Below are 21,639 nucleotides of genomic sequence, written 5' to 3' on the forward strand. Positions count from 1 at the left end.
TGAAAATGGGAAAGGAATCGGGCTCGGACGACTTTACAGCCATTTATTACAAAAGATGTAAAGACATCCTACTTGAGCCTCTACATAATATGCTCCAGAGTTTGATGAATGGAGACATCCCACCTTAGGAATTTTATAAATTCTAATCTAACGGTGATCCCTGAAGCCAATAAGTACCCTCTTTCCCCCAATAATTATAGACCCATTTCACTGTTGAATATAGACTATACATTTTTTATGTCAATTTTGGCAGCCTACATAAATCAGCTTCTTCCTCATCTGATCCATAAGAATCAGGTGGGGTTTATCCCACATAGACAAGCCCTGGATAATATTAAAAAGGTTCTAAATATCATTGACCAGGCACAAAAGAGTAACACATTTGATTCCTTGTCAAGGGATTGTTTATTCTATGTTTGTGAATCTGGAGAAACATCATCTTTAAATATAATCTCTCTACAAAGCCTTGTAGACTGCCACCCCTTGTACCAAATGTAAGATTCCCTCCCAGCCTGGATGTAATTCATTTCCAGTGGTTGAAAATCAATGATGTAACAAGCCTCCATCATTTAGTAGAGGGTTCCCACCTACTAACAATGGCTCAATTGCAAGCCAAATTTAATCCCCCTTATCTGAGGACTATTGTGTGAACCAAGTCTTTAATTTTCTACACTCATTGAAGCTACCCTCTGTTCTTCTAGACATGACAATGTTTGAGAGACTTTGTATGCAAGATCCCATGACAAAAGGTACCCTGTCATTAATTTATAGTCTTCTGAATTACCGAACAGGGGAATGCAAATTGCTGTTTATGTCAAAATCTATATCAATATGTCAGTGGAAAGCCCTTGGTGGAAAATTTTTAGAAATATTGCATTGTACCCATTTGGTACCTGCCAGATTAAGCTAATTTTACCCAGCATCATCACCCCTTTGTTTCAGAGAGAGTACAGAGGTGGGAACCCAGCTACATATTTGGTGGACTTATCCTAAGGTGGCTCAGCTCTGGACTCAGGTGCATAGGCCACTTCATAGACTTTTTGTAAGATCCGTTTCAAAAATCTCCATCAGTATTCCTCCTAGGAGATCATCAACCAACGGTAAAATATAAGGTGCATAAATTGATTCAGATTATCTGTATGGAAGCTAGGATGCATATTTAATCCAGGTGGAAGCAGCCACATCTTTCTTTTCTCGCTGATTGAATTGTATGAAAGGCTACATTCTATAGGGTCAAATATGCTAGAAAGATATGGGCTGGTGTGGGGATTATGGATAGAGCTAGTCGATATTCCGAGACTCCGGCATACCCTCCTGTCGACATAGAGTGACCTGATTAACCGGTTACAGATTGAATTTTTTTTTATAAACCTGTTGGATGTATTAGGCTACTTAACAAAAACGCGACCTTAGTTTAGTTTAGTTAAGTTTTATCGTTGAAATGCATAATACAAAGCGTAATATATATTTTATATCTTAAATTTAAGGAGAAAAAGTTAAAGCAAAAGTATTTCAGAACTGTATATATATTTGTAATTGCTTTAACAAATGCAAATTTGACTCTGAAGCTACCTGCATTGGGATCAATGCTGCATAATTGATACTTGTTCCAGTTTTGATATTCTAATAAAAATCTCTTGAAACTAAAAAATCACAGCATGCTCTATTGTTTCATGAATTCCCTGCCGACAGCTTCAATTGAAGTCAATGGAAGCCATCGGACTCCTGGCTCTTCCGCAATTGACATGCTAGGTGATGACGCGGGAAAGGCAGGAGTTTAAAAAAAAATTCAAAACTGTACTGCGCATGTCTGACGGCAAGCTGTGCGGACCATCCACAGGACAGATTATGAAGACAAAATACAGGTATGCACGGATGCCGGCCGGGGATAGGGTCGGATTCTGTTGCCAGCCCCCACATGCAGAACCTCACCTGTTTGTTTGCAGATGGCCTTAAAGTTTGCTGTGACTATTTATTTAATGCACTTTTTCTACATCTATATATCTATAGTCGTATACTAATGAAGCACAGCTATCATTAGATACACTTACTCAACCTCTTACTCAACTTTATTTGGTTTCTCTAGTACAGGTCCAAGGACTCTTCATTCATAAAATCCATTTTATTAGAAATTGGACATCCTATATTATGATCATTTCTGATTTATTAAATTGCTGCCCTTGAATTTATAATCCCATTTGATATTCACTGCTGATATAATACTACATTGTGTATAAACACATTGTCAATTATCATCCATTAAAATATAGCTCAGCGTCCTTTTGACACATGATTTAGATTTCATACACTGCATAAAGTAACTCTTTACATACACAAGGAGATGAATTCTATAAAACGAAAGATTAAAAATCTGTGAAGTAGGCAATTATCACAATCATGGTGCATTACTGATTAAAGATGTATTTAAGCACAGACTTGACCTTGCAGAGCGTGAGATTTATCAGACAGTGTTCTTTTAATAAGCAGGAGGGCAATCATTTTAATTCATTTGTTTTTTTTGCTGACTAAGAGTTCTGGCAAGCCAGATCTTTTTTGTCTTTCCTCTCCTTCACCTAAGCACTTTGCTGAATTGAAATTTCTACTGTATATAATTTAGTAATCTGCTTATCAGTGTCAATTTCCCATTCATTTCTCAATTTTTGCCAGATCATCAGTTAAAATTGTTTGAGGGAAAAAGTGTAATAAAATAATCATTGCTTTATTTATTTAAAAGGTGATGAAGTTTTTGAGACATTCAATCCTCTAGCCAAACCTAACAGGTAAAATAATAGTCATATCAGAGTCTATATGCTTATCTATATATTTGACAGCACCATCATTTGCTAGAACAATGTATTCAAGATAATGTAGACATGAAAAGCAGACATTTCATCTACTGACTACTACGCTGTCTATCTTTTTTATTAACCTCTCCACCCACTTGTCATAGAGGTTCAAATCGTAGAGTATTTCCAATAGTGTCCATTTCAGCTGTATAATAAAGAAATATAACAAATCTAAAATTAAAGCCACTAGAAAAATCAAGTATAATATAAAAAGTAAACTAGGTCACTCTCAGGATTTTGTTGTCTTCCTAGGAATTTACCACCAGTGGTCGCTGTTTCATGATTTTGAGTATTATGTTGCAATTTTCCTAATGCCACTGGAGGCTGCTGTTTTTTTTCCATCAACTTGCCCTTACACATGACTGTCAATGTTGTCCTTTTTGGGCCTATTTAAATTTTTATAGCTGGCCTAAGCCTTGAGTACTCTAACCTAGCTTTGTCTGCCTAGCCCCAATCTGATGGCCCAAGGGATTCTTTTTCCCAGACTGTTACTATTTCACCTAACAAGATACCTCTCTGAACACCCTTACTAAACCTATTCAGTGCGCTCATCTCTCCACCTCCAGGCAATTCTATTCCAGCTATGATCCACCAGTATTGTAACAGTCACCTGCTTTTCCTTGCAGGCTTATGTACATGGTTGTGTAACCTCTCTAAATAGCCTCAGAGTTGTAGGAAGCTGTCATATGACACAAACTCTGTAGCACCATATTATAACTCTACATGCCTTCCATTTAATATGCAGGGATACAGAGTGTTTTTTTTTCATTTTACATTGAATGCTCCCTCTGTGACATCATCGAACCCACGCAATGCAACATAAGAGAAGTCCTGCAATACCTTACCATAGCAATCATAGCTGCTATGGATCAGGTCCCCTTCATTAACATAATGTACAAAAGCAAAAGAAATAGTGTAAAAAATAAAAAAACGTTTTTGCTCATTTTCTGCTACTTGTATGAAAAAAATATTAAACATTTTATAAAAAATGTGGTGTCATTGTGTACATAAGGACCTGTACTATAATTTGAGCACACTAATTATCTTACGAAGCAAAAACCATAAAAAACAGAGGCAAAATGCTTAGTTTATTTTACCTCTAAAAAAGCGCAATGAAAGTGATCCAAAAATATATGTACCCCAAAATGGCACAATTAAAAACTACAGCTTATGACGCAAAAAGCAAATCTTCACAGAGCTCCGTCAAGAAAAAAATAAAAAAGTTATGTGACTTTGAATGCAACAATGCAAAAATAATTGTAATTTAAAGAAAGCATTTTTTATTGTGCAGAAGTGAAAAAAAAACAAAAAATCATGTTTTTGGTGTCATTATAAAAATATATTGGATCATTTATGCTGTTTGATTGACACTGTACAAAAACAATTAAAAAAACAATGGCAGAGTTGATGTGTTTTCTCTTCCTGCTGTCAAAAAAAAAAATGTTTTACAATACGTTATATGCACCCAAAAATTGTACCAATAGAAACTATTGCTCGCCACGCAAAAAACAAGCCCTTATACGGCTGTGTTATTGGAAAAGTAAAAAAGTTATGGCTCTTAACAAGTGGAAATGAAAATCCCCCAAAAATCGTTGGGTCCTTAAGCCCAAAATAGACCATGTCCTTAAGGGGTTAAAAACCGAATGACACACTGTTCAGTGTAATCAGCAGTCATTCAGTACTGAACAACTGCTGCTTACAGTAAATCAAGGCAGGCAGGGGGAGAGCGAGGAGAAAACTCTCCCCCAGCCACCCTGCCTCCCTGCTGGCCACTCTGTGAGTGATCCAGAGATACTCACTCCTGTGTAACAGCACGGGAGACAATATACATGGGGCAAATGTCAGGCACTGTTCACCCAACACTCGTCCCATGTAAAAAAACCTTTAGAGGGCTACTCAAGTAATTTTTTTTTATTCATTATGTAACAAGTGTCTCAGTATATATGTGAGCTAGTGTTACTTTGCTTATGTTCCTGTTTGATGCTATTATATGGACCCTGCTACAGAAACTACCTAGAAGATGTCATAGCTACTCCTATCACAGTTATTGATGATGATCATACAGCTCCTATCACACATAGAGGAGATCAAAGCTCATCCCCCTGACTGTATACTAATGGTCTGTATCTTATTAAGATGAATATAGAAGGTAATAGTAATTAAACTAACCCCCGGCTGCCAGAAATGGTATACATTCTAGCCAATGCTGTGCTAATGCATCATGAGATTCATGTGAAAGTGAAAGCAAAAATCTCACCATCAAGATGGTGCCTTATTAGAATCAGACGTGAGGCTGCACTGCATTGAAGTGCCTACAATACAGAGCGGAGACCTTCAGATTGTGACAGACAATTAGGTGAGGGAGAGAGGGATGAAAAATGTGTTTTCACAGGAGTATCCTTTTGCTGCTGTTGTTAACCGTATAGTCGTTCATGACCCTCGGCAACCCTATAGGCGAGCTCCCTCCATGTTTTTTGGTTTTGCACGGCTTCTTTTTTTCAGTTGTGTGACATCCATGCCAGTATCAGCTTTGACAGTATCAGCCATTGTGCCCTTTGGCTGCCAGGTCTTCCTTTGCCACTGATCTGTCCAAGGATTATAGATTTTTCCAGCGACTCTGCTTGCATTACATGGCCAAAATACGTGAGTCTGAGCACCAGTGATATATCAAGTCTTATACAATTCAGGACTTTTCTGTTTGTTACTCTTGCCATCCAGGGCATATGCAGCAGCTTTTGCCAGCACCACAGTTCAAACGCATCAATCTTCCTTCTATCAGCTTTTTTCACAGTCCAGCTTTCACATCCATACATGGCTATGGGGAAAACAGTGGTTTGCACTATGCTGCATTTAGTTGCTATACTGATAGCCCTACTTTTCCAGACTTTGTCCATGTTTAGCATTGTGCTTCACCCCATTGCTATCCTACATTTTATCTACGTTTACAAGTAGCATTTTAACATGTGCCAAATGAATCTATTGCATTATTTTTGGCCAAATACTGCAAAGTTTCCGGACAAAACACTTCTGAAAAAGATTGAAAGGAATATATGGTCAAGAGTTTCTGTGGCTTAATATTTTTATGCCTGCTTGTTGTTAGCACGTAGATTAGAAAATGCCTAAAAATATTGTCTAGCTGTGTGGGTGTGGATTAGGTAAGAGAAGCACCAAGAAATAGGCACGGAGACTTTGAATAGTCAAGCTGTTAATACAACAATATATTTATGAAGTCCAGCAAATGAAATAATATTAGCAATGAGTCTCGGTTATAGTCAAAGTACAAACGCTAATATAATTACTAAAAGTAATTAAACCAATTTCTATATAATCAAATGGAAGCATATTGTAAATATCTGTAATTGCAAATAACAAAGTGATAAGGATTACATGTGTCACTGTACAGATTTTGCTGTTCATATAAGCGTTTAGAAAGAATATCCAAAAAGAGAATAAGCAAATTACGTTTCTTCCATGTTAACTCGCGGGGTTTACAAGCTTCAGTAGTTGTACCTCTAGAAAATCCCAGATACCACATCATTGTATCACAATGAATGGCAATAACTCAGCACAAGTTTTTACTATCTGTACAGTTACAATTTTGCCAGAACATATATGATGTCACATGAATATCTAAAAATATGTTGCTGTTTGATCCTCTCTAATAAATATGTAACTTCTATGGATGAGCGAGTATACTCGCTAAGGCACTACTCGCTCGAGTAATGTGCCTTAGCCGAGTATCTCCCTGCTCGTCCCTAAAGATTCGGGGGCCGGCGCTGGTGACAGGTGAGTTGCGGCGGGGAGCAGGGGAGAGCGGGCGGGAGAGAGGGAGAGAGAGATCTCCCCTCCGTTCCTCCCTGCTCTCCCCCGCTGCTCCCCGCCCCGCGCCGGCCCCCGAATCTTTAGGGACGAGCGGGGAGATACTCGGCTAAGGCACATTACTCGAGCGAGTAGTGCCTTAGCGAGTATACTCGCTCATCCCTACTAACTTCCAATTCCAACTAAATTAGAAGATGTTCTAATTTCATTAGAAGTAATAATCATTTTGTTTCAATTTATCGTCAATTATTTCTGTATTATTGGCTGTATCTTAAAAGGAATGGGTTATTATTACTTTTTTCCTGGAAAAAATCTTTGTTCTAATTTAACTTGTTTTTTATTTTCTGATTGTAAATTTATTTTATTTTCCGTACAAAAATATGGGTGCAGCCAACTTGCTTGAACTGCTGCACTAAGCTGGTAATGGCAGTTCAAATATATGCTTTACAGTGGCTACAGAAACCATTGAAAACTGATCTCTGGAGATAACTCATTAACTTTATGGTTAGGAGATAGTTGAGGGCATGCTCTGTGATCTGAGCAAAGGTCATTGTGCAGGGATAGAGAGGAAGTGATATGTGTACATTACCTATTGTGAATGGTGGATCCTGCGCTATCTATATTTGTGTAACCTTTCATTGTAATCCTGCCTGTTAGAAAAATGAGATGACTGCTGAAAAGTGATCTGCACTAACCTGGAACTGTCTAATATGACATTCAAAGGCCAGTATGAAAACAGAAAGATTTCAGAATCATTTTAGAATAGCACTGATACCACAATAAAAAGGCTAGAAATAAATATATATGCTATCCTTTAGAGAGGTAAATGGACCTGAGGAAGAATCAAAATTAGTATTTATTTACATACATTAACATTTAGTAGGGTGGCCTTTGGCCCTAATGACATCAGATACTCTCTGTAGTATACTGTCTACTAAGGTCTGATTCACTTCAGCTGGTATTTCCCTCCATTGATCCTGCAAGTATCGGGTGAGTTCTCCCAAAGAAGATGCATTGTCCCCTCTACAGTGGTGCAAGATGCATTGTCATTGGATAGTTGAGTAGTAGAATTTTCCATGGATTAACACATGATGTGCTTCCATTATTTGAAATCAGATGAATGTACTTGGGTGTGGAAGGTGCCAGGGGAATGCCTTTTACCTGAATATGTTATGCCAAGAGTAAAGTATGGTGGAGGTTCCATTATGGTCTGGGAATGTTTTATGGGGCATGGTCTCAGTCCGTTGGTTATAGTGGCAAGAACCTTGAACACAGAGGTGTACTTTGACATTCTAGACACTAATATGCTGCTGATAATGTGAGAATACTCTGGGAATGGTTAGCAATACTTTCAACAAGACAACGCGCCCTGTCACAAATCCAACATTGTTTTATGTTGGTTTGAGTATATGGATGTTCCACAATTGGACTGGCCTACAAAGAGTCACAAACTGAACTCTATTGAACCTCTTTGGCACAAACTGGAATGTTGGGTTAGGAAATTTAAATAGTGTCTATCTTCTTTCAGCAAACTCACCAGATATTTGCAGGATGGATTGAGGGAAATACTAGCTGAAATGTATCAGACATTAGTAGAAAGTGTGCCACGGAGAGTACTCAATGTCAATAGAGCCAAAAGAGGCCCCACTAAATATTACCATATGAAAATAAATACTAGTTTTTATTCTTGCTCAAGTGTCTAATTACTTTTGGTAAGATAATGTATGTGTTTAATGTAAAACATTCATTTAAACAATAAGCCATTTTCTGACAATACATTCCCTTTAAGACTTTATGTAACCATACAATGGGTTATACGCAGCATTGAATTGCTATTGTCTACTTTTCTATGTTATTTATTTATTGCTGAACATCATTTCACTCATTAAATGCTGAACAGCCTGGATACTGGCAAAAAGCAGATGTAGATGCCTTTTCTATACAGTTGAATGGATCACATTATCTTTTGTCATACTTGGGTGCATATAAATGGTTTTACTTTGTTCCAAGATTTTGAACAGTTTGTGCAACATTTTCTCTGCATGAATTAATAAATAAGTAGCCTGTTAAAAGCTTTTGGCAAAATATCCAGATTCCAGTTATTTCATTTCCAATAATGTATCTGCGTTGATTCACCAGGAGCATTTTTAATTCCCTATTGTTTTTGGTATATCTTTTTTTTACTATTTGGATAATAACATGTCAGCCAATATATTATTTTATTTTTCTAAAAAAATATTTCACTCTCACAATCCATCATATATACTTATTTTTGTTATTTTTCTTTTTTGTGTTATGAAGAAAAAGGGCAAATAAAATATAAAAAAAAATGGTAAATAATATTTATATAAATCTTTTTACACAGCTCTAATTGTCATTTTTCATGTCTTCATTTTATTAACCTTTCATTAAGCAGATTATTTCAAATAAATCATAAATTTGCTCTAGTCCTGGAATAGAAAATTAACTTTTTACAGTATTTTGTAGCAAACAGTACATCAAAGGCTTCTATAGCATGATGAATGATACAGTGTCTATTGTATAGAATTTGAAGCAGGTTAGTCATTTTAGAATTCTAAGAAATTAATTATTTTATAAGCAGTAGTTAGGTGGCAGTTTTTAAAATGTCCATAAATATAGTGTGTGTTCAACATGTCCGTAGAATTGTTGTTAGACCATTCCTAATAGCTTATGCGCAACATAGTCCCTATACCTCCATACTGTGGTATTATAGACACTGTGTGCTACTGTATGGTGTCTCTGTACAACAATTTTTTGCAAATGTGTTCTGCCCTAGAGAATTTTGTTGTCCATTAGTGCATGATCTCATCGATTTTCTGTTTGATTCAATAAAAAGACAGTAAAAAAAACCTCTATATACCTATGTATTATTTAGAAGCATATGGAGGCAATAGGGCCTTGTAGACTGCTATAGGTGCCATATTACAGCTTGATACAACTGAGAGCATATAAAAATGTGTCTACTTTTACATTATCTCTAATTTGGTTGGGAATTGTAATTTCTCATTAAATCACTTCAATACAATTTTAAAAGGTTGCAATCCATATTAAAAAACTACCGGGTGACTACAATAGACACATATAGGATAGAGATCTCATTACAGAGTAACAAAAAGTCATGTTTGTTTTTAAAAGCTGAATGTTTAGTGACACACATACAGATTTTCTTTTCTTTAGCTTGACTGGTGCAGTGTGCTATATTTTTATTATATCCTGCCTACACTATTTGCATAGCTTGGCAGTCAATAGACTATAGTGGGCTAAGCAAATAGCGTAAAAAGCAGGAGAAAATTTGAGCACCAGGCAAACAGTTGTAGCACTCTAAACATTGGTGAAGAATCCATCTGCATCTGAAAATATCCAGTCAAGAGGAAAGATAGACAACTCTATGTATAATACAGCAGTAACACTATTTTGTGATGCCATTCAGGGTTATGTTCAAAGTCTCTATATCAAGTCCTGTCACCGTTTAAGGCAAAAATTGGCACATAATGCAGCAATATTCTTGCTGTTGAAGGGAATCTGTCAGTTGGAACATGCTGGCAAACTGCAAGCATCATGCTTTAAAGCAGGAGGAGCTGAGCAGATTGATATATAGAGTTATGGGGAAATTTCATTATAACTTGCATTCAGTTAAAACTTTGCTCACTCTGAGCTGAACAGTTCAATGGGTGGTCCTATCAGTGATTGACAGCTATGTGTATATGAGAGTACATACAGAGAAAGTTGTCAATCACTCATAGGACCGCCCATTGGACAGTTTAGCTCAGAATGAGTAAAGATAAAAAATAATAAAATACACGTTATACTAAATCTTTCCCCATAAAGCTATATATCAATCTGCTCAGCCCCTTCTGCTCTATACCATGATGCTTGCAGTTTGTACAGCAGGTTCCAGCTGACAAATTACCTTTAAAATGACAAATTCCTTCATAAGTTAATGAAATTCTTTGAATGCTATTTGGATCCATCATATACGCATATGGCAGGGCATTATGGCTTCCATTAGATCCTTTGAAGAGGATCTAAGACAGTCATGTACAGGAAGCCTACATGTAATAGTTCATTAGCTATCTAATGTTGACCTTGGGTTCCAATAAATTGTCTGTTTTGCTGCAGAATAAAACCTGACAGAACATCATATCTCTAAAATGCTTAACATTTAGTACTTGCTAAGGAGGAATAATGACAGTTAGTTAATAAAGGGTTAGTCATGAAAAAGATAACAGAAATTGAAATCATATTTTTGGATCCTAATTTCTAAATATTCCTACATGTCATTTAGCCAGGTAGGAATTACACCAGTGGAGATCAATGCATTGAGATACAAGTTGATGTCCCCTATCAAGAGCTATCAAAAAGTCTTGAATTTCATTAGTGCATGGTTTCTAATAATCATCTATATTACAAAGCACTCAATGACTTTTATTTATTTAGTCATTGTTCCTAAAAAGGCATCTTTTTGAAATTTTTTTTTACCTTTTTAAGATATTTTAATATTTTTGCTTTACTGAAGTTCTGAATCTCATTTATTATACAAAATCATGGCAATAACACAAACTGTTGGGTTTAGCTTCACATAGGGTATCTGACAGTGTTATGTGAATGGCCATTCATTTGAATGCTAACTTGCACTACTATATTTCTCCTATGATGGCTGCTGCAGAGAGCATGAGCAAACAGCAGTAACTTTTGGCAGATGTTTGCTGAACTTTCAAGAGTTATGAGATTCAACTAATTGTGATAGTGGTTCTTTTATTAAAAGGATTATCTTTGATAAGACTATTCCTGTAACTATTGACTTAGGGCTCAGTCACACGGGCACATCCAGGGGCCCATGCACCCATCTTCCTGCATGAAGAAGAAGACGGCCACACTGCAGGTGCGGCTGACTCTCCACAGCGGCAGCAGAAAAAACACATAACCGGCAATGGAGCCGGTCATGTGTTCTTTCTCCACACCTGCAGTGCGGCCATCTTATCCTGCTGGAAGGCGGGCACATCGGCGCCCGGATGGGCCCATGTGACTGAGCCCTTAGAGGGGTTGTATGGTTACTTTTCAAAAATTATATGTCAGGTACAGTTGTAAGAAAATAATAAATACAGTAGTACTGCCCTATCCTGAGTCCTGTTGATCCAGCACTGCAGCCCTACTGTTCCACTGGTCTCTTATTACAGTGGAAGGCAGGTGACCACTGCCTGCCTATCCGAATCCACAGTGTCACTGCTTATTCTCCTAGCATCAGCACTCACATCCTATAGTTTCAAACGGTGATGTTGTGGCCTCTGATTGGTAGGCAGCAATCACCTGCCTACTGCTGTCATCAGAGACCGGTTGAACAGTAGGGCTGCAGCTCTGGATCACCAAGCCTAAAAATAGGTAAGTACTGCTATATTTGTTGTTTTCTTACAGCTGTAACGGCTGTTAACTTAAAAAAAAGGTAAGCAGAAAACCTCTCTAAGTTAGTAATTAGAAGGCTAGTCTCATCACAGACAATCCTTTTAATGAAAGAATCGCTACCACAATTAGTTTTTAGAAAGTTGTAGATCATGAAAATTTAAAATTTGCAGAAAACAGTACTCAAATAACTAACTAACAAAATAAATGCATACATAGATAAACCATTAAAACCGATGTAGTGTGATCTCTACTTAGGTTCTAGATTACTAGTGAAAGTTAACTAAATAACAATAGAATACTAATAATCAGTTTGATAAAAAATACATTACACATATAATAGACACAACATAGACGCTGATACAGCAGTAGAGAAGTTACACTTCTATATATAAATATATAAAAACTAATTTGGTCAACCAATATTTTGATTAACTTCATTCTATTTTATGACTTGTGCTGACATTTTATACATACGTTTAGAGCGTTTGCAGATTATGTTTTATGTATATATAGTATCGTATCATCCAGAGCTACTCAAAAATGGTAGTTCTCCAAAACAGTTGATTGACAGTCCACATGAAAGATCACAAGATCTTCCCAGCTCAGCTCTAAAAAGAAGCTACTAAAACTTCAAAATTGAAGCCATTGTGAATTCTAATACACATGATCTGAAAATAATGAGCAAAATGTATTTTTGCACTCTTTAACATTTTTTTAAATGGCTCAAAAGAAATGATGACCTTTGCAAGTCTTTAAAAAATGATTCAACTAGACTGTTTTACCTTATACATGTTCTTCTTTGTTTTCCTAAATAGTGAAAAGGTCCATAGATTATAAGTCTAGAGGATTTAAATTGTTTCCAGGGAAAGACATCAGCAGCAAGTTTTCTATCTGTGAGTGTACCCATTTTTGTTTCTACTTTTGGTGCATCATTGACCTTTTGTGTCTGTGTTTATTCTTGTTCTAAAGGCATTGTTTAATATGAAATGTATATCTATATATTTTTTTTAACCTTTAGCCTGCCTGCTATTCTTTCTAACATGATGGTCTCACATATCAACACTTTGGGATTACATCAATTGTGGTTTTTGACTTCTTGGAGTCTGCTTGCATAAATATTTTTTTTTTAAAGCAGGAGGTATTGGATTTTGAACCTGCATTAGGAAGGAATCAAACATGCAATTGACTGACCCCTTTTTCTGTCTACACAGACTACTCAGATCTGTTTGGCTTTTCAAATTTGGCTAAGACATATTTGTTCATTGGCCATTTTACAGTTGCCAAACTGTCATATTTTTTTTAACACAAAAGAATGGTTGTCATGGTAGTCTGAGAAAACCTTATAGCAGTCCTATTATATATTCCTCTAGTGTTGTTGTTTTTGTTTTAGCCTCCATTCACCTACAGTGGCTCGCATTACTTTAAGAGCTCAATACTACTGCATTGTCAAGTTAAAACAGCTGATGTGATGTTTGATTGACTTTGTGACTTTGAGGAATGGTGATTGTCCATCTGACAATGGACTATATAGTTAATGGGCTCTGAAAATGTGGGCAAATCGGAGTGGGGTGGGTTTAAAACAAAAATAAAACACAGGAGGAATCAGTGGGGATGCAGTTGTAAGGGTATGAAGTCTGTGCTGCTTGTCAGAGGATGTTACTGGTCCCTTTTAAATGCTCTATGAGAGATATCAAATTATTATATGTGAACTATATAAGGGCTGTCTGCTTCACGTCTACATTTTAAGACTTTTTACACATTTATGTTTCTTTTCTTTGTATAATATCTGCAATTTCATATTCTATAGAGATTAAGCAACATAGAGGCTAAATTTATTTTAGAATTCTGCATAAAACTCAGACAGGAGTGTTCCTACAGCTAAAAAGGCTAAAACATGAATCCAGGTCCTAATCATTCCTTGCCTAAACTACAGCAATTCTCTAATAATTGTCATTCTACTAAGCAGAATAGCTCAACTTCATTCCCTCATGAATTCAGCAGCTGGTTGATCTTTTTGGCTACCAGTTGTACTAACAACTCTGCTTCTCTGCCGCTCATTATACTGGTTACCTGTTTCTGGCAGAACTGAATTCAAAATGATTAAACTAGTCTACAAAGCTTGCCTGCACCAGCATATATTTCTACCCTCATCTCTGTTTAGCAACCTACTCATGCTCTTCACTCAGCTAACGACATATAATTATAATTTGTATCCTCCATTGTTACGTCTTAATAGTCCCTTTATAGAACTTCTCTGGTGCTGTACCCAGTTTGTGGAACATGCTGTCTTGGACCTCTAGACTTGTTCCTCATATTCCCAGTTTTAAGTGTACTCTCAAAATTAGGCTTTTCAAAGAAACATGTCACATAACCACAGTCCATAGCCCATATACAAACTGACCTGGTCACAAGTATCTCCATTCCATCCTGACTCAATTAGTTATCCTTGTCATGTTGAGGAACCTTCATACAGAGCAATTGTAATGTAGCTGGTAGCTCAGAAGAATCATTGAAAAGTATAAATGTGTTACGTCCAAGCTGGAAATATTTATAGCAAGCCCAAAAAGTGGAGGAATGAGAAATTTGTCCTTAACCTACTATTGCAATGAGACCCTACCTAAAAGTGGAGCACTAGCCCTAATGAAAATGACCTAGCATGAGAAACCTGGGGCAACTCTGACTCTCCCTAATTGAAAACAGGAATAATATTTGTAATAATGTTTAACAATGGATGCTATATTGATGTTAAACAATATGCAATGAACCAGATATTATAATAATTCAGAAATAGCATTAAGGAAAAATACATAACACCCCAAATATACTTAACACCAAACTGACTTATCTGACAGTGGAACAGGACAGGAGCTGCTGACTATACCAGGAACATCTTCAGACTAGAAGTATAACTAGCATCCTCCATAAAGAGGAGTCGGAATACCTTGTACAGACATGCTCTCATTGGCTGGCTGAGACACACCCCTCCCAGCCAACCAATCCCTCCACACACCAGCAGAAAGGTGCTTATGTCAGCATCCAAGACCAAAATGACACTGAGCATGTGCCAGTATGATAATCACGTGGGCTAGGGCTTATGCTGTGATGTCATCATGGTCCTGTTCCGACACAGCAAGCGAGCCATGACAGAGTGACAGTCATTTGTATGCTTTTATACAGACTTATGATTGTTCATAAGTTGTTAGCTAAAATATCGATCATAGAGGGACTCTCCATGCAAATTTGTTAGCAAGTCATTCAAATAAGAATGACTGTGACATTACACTAGACAACGTTTGATTAACGAGCATCAATTTTTTTGATAAACTGAAATGAAACAACTAGCGACTTATGACTAGTTTACCTGTTGGTAGCAATGTTTACACTAAACGACTATCATTTAAATTTGCTCTTTTGAGAAATCATTCAGCCTATAGGCATCCCATATAAAGGTACCTTTACTCTTCACTTTATATATGTTGGCTCAGACACTGTCTGGGTGATAGGTACACACTAAATTAATTATACTCCCTTTGCTGACACAAGATTCTGGCCTCCTGATCTTTTTCAGGATCATGGAGCTATTTTGTTACTCTATCCATTCTATTTAGATTGTAAGCTCTTATGGGCAGGGACCTATCTTTTTTATATCTTTATTTGTTTGATTGCCATTCTATTTGTAACTTACTGAGTTTACAGTCCTGTGGAATGTTAGCACTATAAAACAAAGCTTATTATTATACTAAAGCACTGTAGAACTATTCTTCATTCTCATACCCATCCGTCACATGAAAGTTGTGCGTCTGGTTTCTGGTTTACTTGCTCTGTTCTAGAAAAAAAGTTACCCCCTAGTGCCTCCATTTAAAATTAGAGACACAAGGGTGCAGTATGAGCCCATAGCATACTAGGAGTACTGGATTACAGAAATGTACCGCACAGATCCGAAATATTGCCATGAGGACTTACTGTGTCACATCAGTGCTTGCAGAAGAGAAGTTAACCCTGTCAGTTATTAACTCATGTAGAGATGCTAGGTATGGTAAGTATAAAACTGCATTTATTTAGACGGGACAGAGCTAATCATAGACAACATGTTTAATGCCTGACCAGGCATTTCTTCAGGTCAATATCCATCTTTACATACACCCAATGAAGTGCCCAGTCCGGGCATTAAACCTGTTGTCCGTAATTGCCTCTGTCCTATCTAAATAAATGCAGTTTTATACTTGCCCTATCTGGCATCTCTACATGGGTCAGCACCTTTCATTCTTTAGTTTCCTCCTACTAGTGCTAAAACAGTTCTGATTGGTAGCATCAGCATCACTGGGCGAGATGCCAGCAGGACTTTTCCTTGATATAAGCTCTTCCAAGCGTTGTGTTCTAACAAGCACAACAAACAAAGGTGAGCATAAAACTAAAACCTCTCTGCAAAAACTATTTTGAAGGCTTTTAACCCTTTCCAATCCATTGTCTGACGTCTGAAGACATTATGATTTAAGGCTGTACAGCTCCGATGTTGGAAGACATCCGTCGGGGTTCTCTTACTGTATATTGCCAGCCTCTCTGTTGTCGGAGCGTATCCAACGTGTCACCTCATGCAGTACTGGCTTTAGCCAGCATATAGCGCCGTTGTGTAACGGCAAAAAAAGAGTAATCTCCCCTAGGAAAACCAGGATACAAATTGGATTGGAAAGGGTTAAAGAACACCAGATCATGTTCGAATTAGGATAGTGATAGGAATCCTCATTGAATAGACCATTATCAAGTGTTCATCATTCAATCATTACCAAAACTGAATTGGAATCTTTCTTTAACAGTTCTTGCAAATGGATGGCAGACTATGAATTTAAAGGGGTTGTACCAGAATTGGCTTTTATCACAGATTGCTGTACTCGACTATCTCCAGCTTGTCCACTGAAATGAATGGATTGGCAGTATACATGCTTGAATGCTGCTTCATTTAAGCTTCTCTTTACAGCAGGTGGTACATCTAAGAGGAGTAGGGTGCACTGGACTCTCATTGTCTCGATCAGCATAAGACTCCCACTGATCAGTCTTTTAGCACCTAGCCTGGGGTGGTGCACCTGTCAAACCATAGTGCAGGTGAGCTCAGGGAGGACAGAAACCTCCTACCACTTTAATTTCACCCTTATAGTTATCATCAGTTAGATGAGCAGATAAATAGATAATCCTATACATTATAGAGTTACTCCCATGAGTTGCCTGAACTGATGTTAATAGAGAATAATACATTATTTATCCATGGTAACACAAGCGATTTGTTCAAGCTTGATTCATTATGCCAAAAAAAGGAAAAACCAATCATGATGGAAGTATTACGTGAATACAAACTTGACATTAAACAGTGTAGAGCTTATTAACTTCTTTAATGAGGATAGGTTTAGTGGTAGGAGTGGAAGAATTACCCAGCAGTGATTGCTCTAAAAGAGTACATGGCTGGAGGAAATTGAATAATTGAATAATAGAAATGAAAACATTCTGAAAGCTTTGATGCAGATATCTTAAGAGATAGAAAGCAGGAATTAGTTTGCGGAGCTAGTTATGATAAATAGCCTTGTTTTAAGAGGTTTATATGTCACTGAATAAGAAGGATATATACATAGGGCTTCTCAGCGAGTTCCGTTCTTTACAGTTAAAGTAGATTTGGGTTTATGATTTTGTAGCAAATTATGTATAAGTTTTCAGGGCACAAACAGAAATCATAGGGTTCCATAGCGAAATTCAGAAGGGAAAAAATGCAAAGAAATAGAAATGTGCAATGGCAATTAAAATTGGCTATAATGTACAGGGTGATCATAATTAAACTATGCGACAGAACCCAATTAAAGTTGGTGTGTATACTCAGTTGGAAATGCAAATCTGTAATTGAAATCTATAGGAGCTGAAGCAGCTATTACACTTTCAAGGCCATCCCTGGTATCGGAGGTAGACATGCTCGAAGTTTAATAGCCAGCTTCAGCTCACTTAACCCATAAAGGACCAAGCACAGTAAATTTATGGTGCTTGGTCCTGGGCTTTTAACCCAGCTGATAGAAAAAATATGATGAGGGTTTAAAGCCTCTGTTCTGCAATCAATCAGAAGCATGTCGGGTTGTCAGCTGTTAGTCACAGCTGATAACCCGGAGGAGAAGGCAGGAGTGGTTTTTAACCCTTTCTGCCTTCTCCTTTCCTGAGTACACAGCGCTGAATGAGCGCTATGTACTAAAAAGTGAAAGTGGAGGTAAAACTTCCACTACATGAGCCAGCAGTCATATGACCACCGGGATCCCCTTCTACAGCAGAGCTGTAAGGTCTTAGCAGACCCTGATCAATTCTGCCAGTGACTATTGTCACTTCAGGGGATGTTTTTCCCTGTAACTGAGGCTCCTATGGATGCCCCAGCTACAGTGGCAAAGTGTCAAATTAGAAAAAAAATGTGAATGTCCTTCATAGGTCTTATATGACATCATGGGGGACATAGATGGTAAAAAAAAATTACATAAATAAGTAAAACAAAATTACAGAATGAAATAAAAATATATACATAAAAAAGAAAATAACCCAAAGCCGACGCCAACCAAAACCGTTGCCGTATGCGCCCTGTAATCCCAAACCATACATATTATATATCAAAATGTCCAAAATAAAACATGGAACCCATTCCCATACTTTATTTTAGCGTAAATATACTAATTGAAAAAATAACTATAAATTTTAAAAAGAAAAATCTCTTTTTTAGCATTTTACCCCCAATAAAACAAAAAAATGAGTAAAAAAGTCAGTGCTAAAAACATTTAAAAATTAACCCTATATGTCAGGGGAAAAAAAACACAGCAAAAATAATTTTGGTAGCTGAGGTACAAAACAGCCTGGTCCTTAAGAGGTTAAAGAATTTACAGTAATTTTATATAGACTAGAGTAAAGAAAGAAAAGGGAAAGGGCATAATCCAAATCTTTGCAAATGGTACAGGAGTCAAGAGGGGAAAGGAGAGATATTATCTGAGTCTTTTTTCGAGTAACTGCCTACTCGGGCGAAAAAATTTGGGGGGCGCCGGGGGTGAGCGGAGGGTTGCGGTGGGGAGTGAGGGGGGGGGGAAGAGAGAGAGCTCCCTCTATAATGGTTTCTAAGCCCATTTGTCTCTTATCAGCATTTTTCACTTCCTCTCAGAGTGCCATGTATGGGCTCTATATTTTCTAAGAACGTTATTTCAACCTATGCGTAGAGAAACATGCATGTGTAAAGAACCAACACATACAAAAATGATTGTCAGTGTTTTAGCATCCAGATCGCCACCAAAGATCTGTATGTCAGAAACAAGTGACCATTTTTAAAGACAGAAATGATCATAATTTGTCCCACTTCATGAAGATCTAGATTCTAAATTATATTGATGTAGGCAAGACCATAGTATCCACCTTGCAATTTGTGAAACATGTCCTAATATACATGTTTGGAAACATTAGTATGTGTACTAATGGCTTTCCCTCTAAAAATATGAGTTATTATTTTTGTGGATCGCAAAGGGTATCATTTCTACTTAGGGAGAGCACCTAGAAGATGTGATGAGACTTATAAGGCCATCCAAGCTCCTCTGGGAAATATGCAAATATAAAAATGCTTCTACAGTGCCACCTATAGGAAGGCAGCATAAATCATAGAATCAGAACAGAACAGCACACAATATTCCAGATGAGGTTTGACCAAGGAGTAGAGGAGGATTATTACACTGCTGACTGCATTCAGAGTACCAGAACTTGGTACACAATAGAAAAAACGGTTTACATGTGGACAGATATTGACATTTTAGATAGTTTCTTATGGAAGAACACGGTTAATTTTAGAGGGCAATTGGCTCCTTGATTTTATTCCATCCACCTAGTTAACAAGTAACTTTAATTTGAAGGATGTGTTTCTGTCTTGACACTTTTCCCCCATTCTATGCAAATTTAGAATTTTATTAACAATTACAGATGGCGAGTTACTTAGCTTAAAAGAAATGCGGTGCAGATCTATTTATTATCCAACTGTACTTTTTAAGCCTTTAGTGAAAGGATTTTCCAATTGATCCATTTATCAGAAACGGCAGTCTGAAGAGATGCAACTTGAAGACCTTTGTTGCCAAAGTAAAATCACTAATGGGAATCTCAATCTACTATGATATTTATAATAGTAGTGTCTTCTTATGTGACAGAGGAACCTTTTTACCCTCTCAGGCAAAACATCCAGGCATCAAGATCTACTTCCTCACTCACTTTAGCTAATTAATTATTGGGACCTGATTGGTTATGGTCCGTATGAGGTCATTAGACTGACAGATAATCATACCACTGACTTGAGAAGTTTGCTGTAGTAGCCAACTTTCCTGACATTTCAGCACTGTAAAAGTTTCTCTCCTGTCATTTCCAGATTGGAGGAGAGAGAAACTGAAAGAACGGTCAAGAACCACACATTAACCCTGAATTAACCGTTTCTATTACAATCCACTATATTTAGTTAGTATAGGTGATTGCAGAATGCAGGGTTCATAATTTATCTATAAATAAAATTTATAGGGGCATGATCACAGATAGCGGATTTGGTGCTGATCTGCACCAAAATATGTAGTATACTTTGCAATGCGGATTTTGGCGCAGATCTACACCAAAATCCACATCAATATCTACATGTTTTTGTGAAGCGGATCAGCAGTCATTTCTACCCTTTCAAATGAAGGGTGATGTTTGTTAATCTACATTAAAATCTGCATCAATGATGTAATGCGGTATTTGATGCCGATTTTGCTGCAGATTTTCCATTGTGGAAAATCTGCACCAGTTTTGCTGCATGTGAATATAGCCGTACATTAATGTATTACATCAATTTTTATTATATAAATTAAAGTGGCACACTGGTTTCAGGAAAAAATTCTGTTCTGCGAGAGTAGGGAATATTAGCTACAGTTCTTTACTGCTGCTCCAATCTACCAAATTCAGGCCCTGTTTTCAACTATCCAAAATGGCTGCAGCAAATTTCTAACTACCTAATGCACACTTTGCACTGCTCTCTGATTGGGCTGTGCTGATCACATGAGCAGCTCTGCGCAATCAGAGTCTCTGTACAGTGTACTAGTAGTCTAACACTACCAATGCACTATGTGACCTATCGTATTTTCCGGCGAATAAGACGACTGGGCGTATAAGATAACCCCCAACTGTCGACGCATATGCCGGGAATACGCTGTAGTAAAATAAAAAAAATCAATACTCACCTCCCACGGCGCTGCTGCAGGCTGTCGCTCCCTCCTCTACGCTGACAGAGCATTGTTTTCTTGATGTGGGGCTTGAATGCCCCACCTCCAGGAAGCTAATGGTCTGGTTGGCTAACTCAGCGCAGCGTCAGCCAATAAAAAAGCCGGCGCTGCTATATCCAATCACAGCCATTCAATGATTTCATTGAATGGCTGTGATTGGTTAAGCCTGCACCGGCTTTCATTGGCTGACGCCGCGCTGAGTTAGCCAATCAGAGCATTAGCTTTCTGGAGGCAGGGCATTCAAGCCCCACATCCAGAAAGCAATG

General features: G+C 37.4%; 1 protein-coding gene across 1 annotated transcript in view; it reads left to right on the forward strand.

Annotated features, from left to right (window-relative positions):
* The window catches only part of CSMD3 (CUB and Sushi multiple domains 3), a 909,686-nt gene that overhangs the window by 148,137 nt on the left and 739,910 nt on the right, over positions 1 to 21,639 (forward strand). The window contains exon 4 of the mRNA XM_066579038.1: positions 12,902 to 12,979. Within this exon, the coding sequence (XP_066435135.1) occupies positions 12,902 to 12,979 (78 nt within the window). The remainder of the gene's footprint in view (positions 1 to 12,901; positions 12,980 to 21,639) is intronic.

This window comes from Eleutherodactylus coqui, chromosome 9, assembly GCF_035609145.1.
Source record: "Eleutherodactylus coqui strain aEleCoq1 chromosome 9, aEleCoq1.hap1, whole genome shotgun sequence".
NCBI classification, from domain to species: Eukaryota; Metazoa; Chordata; class Amphibia; order Anura; family Eleutherodactylidae; genus Eleutherodactylus; species Eleutherodactylus coqui.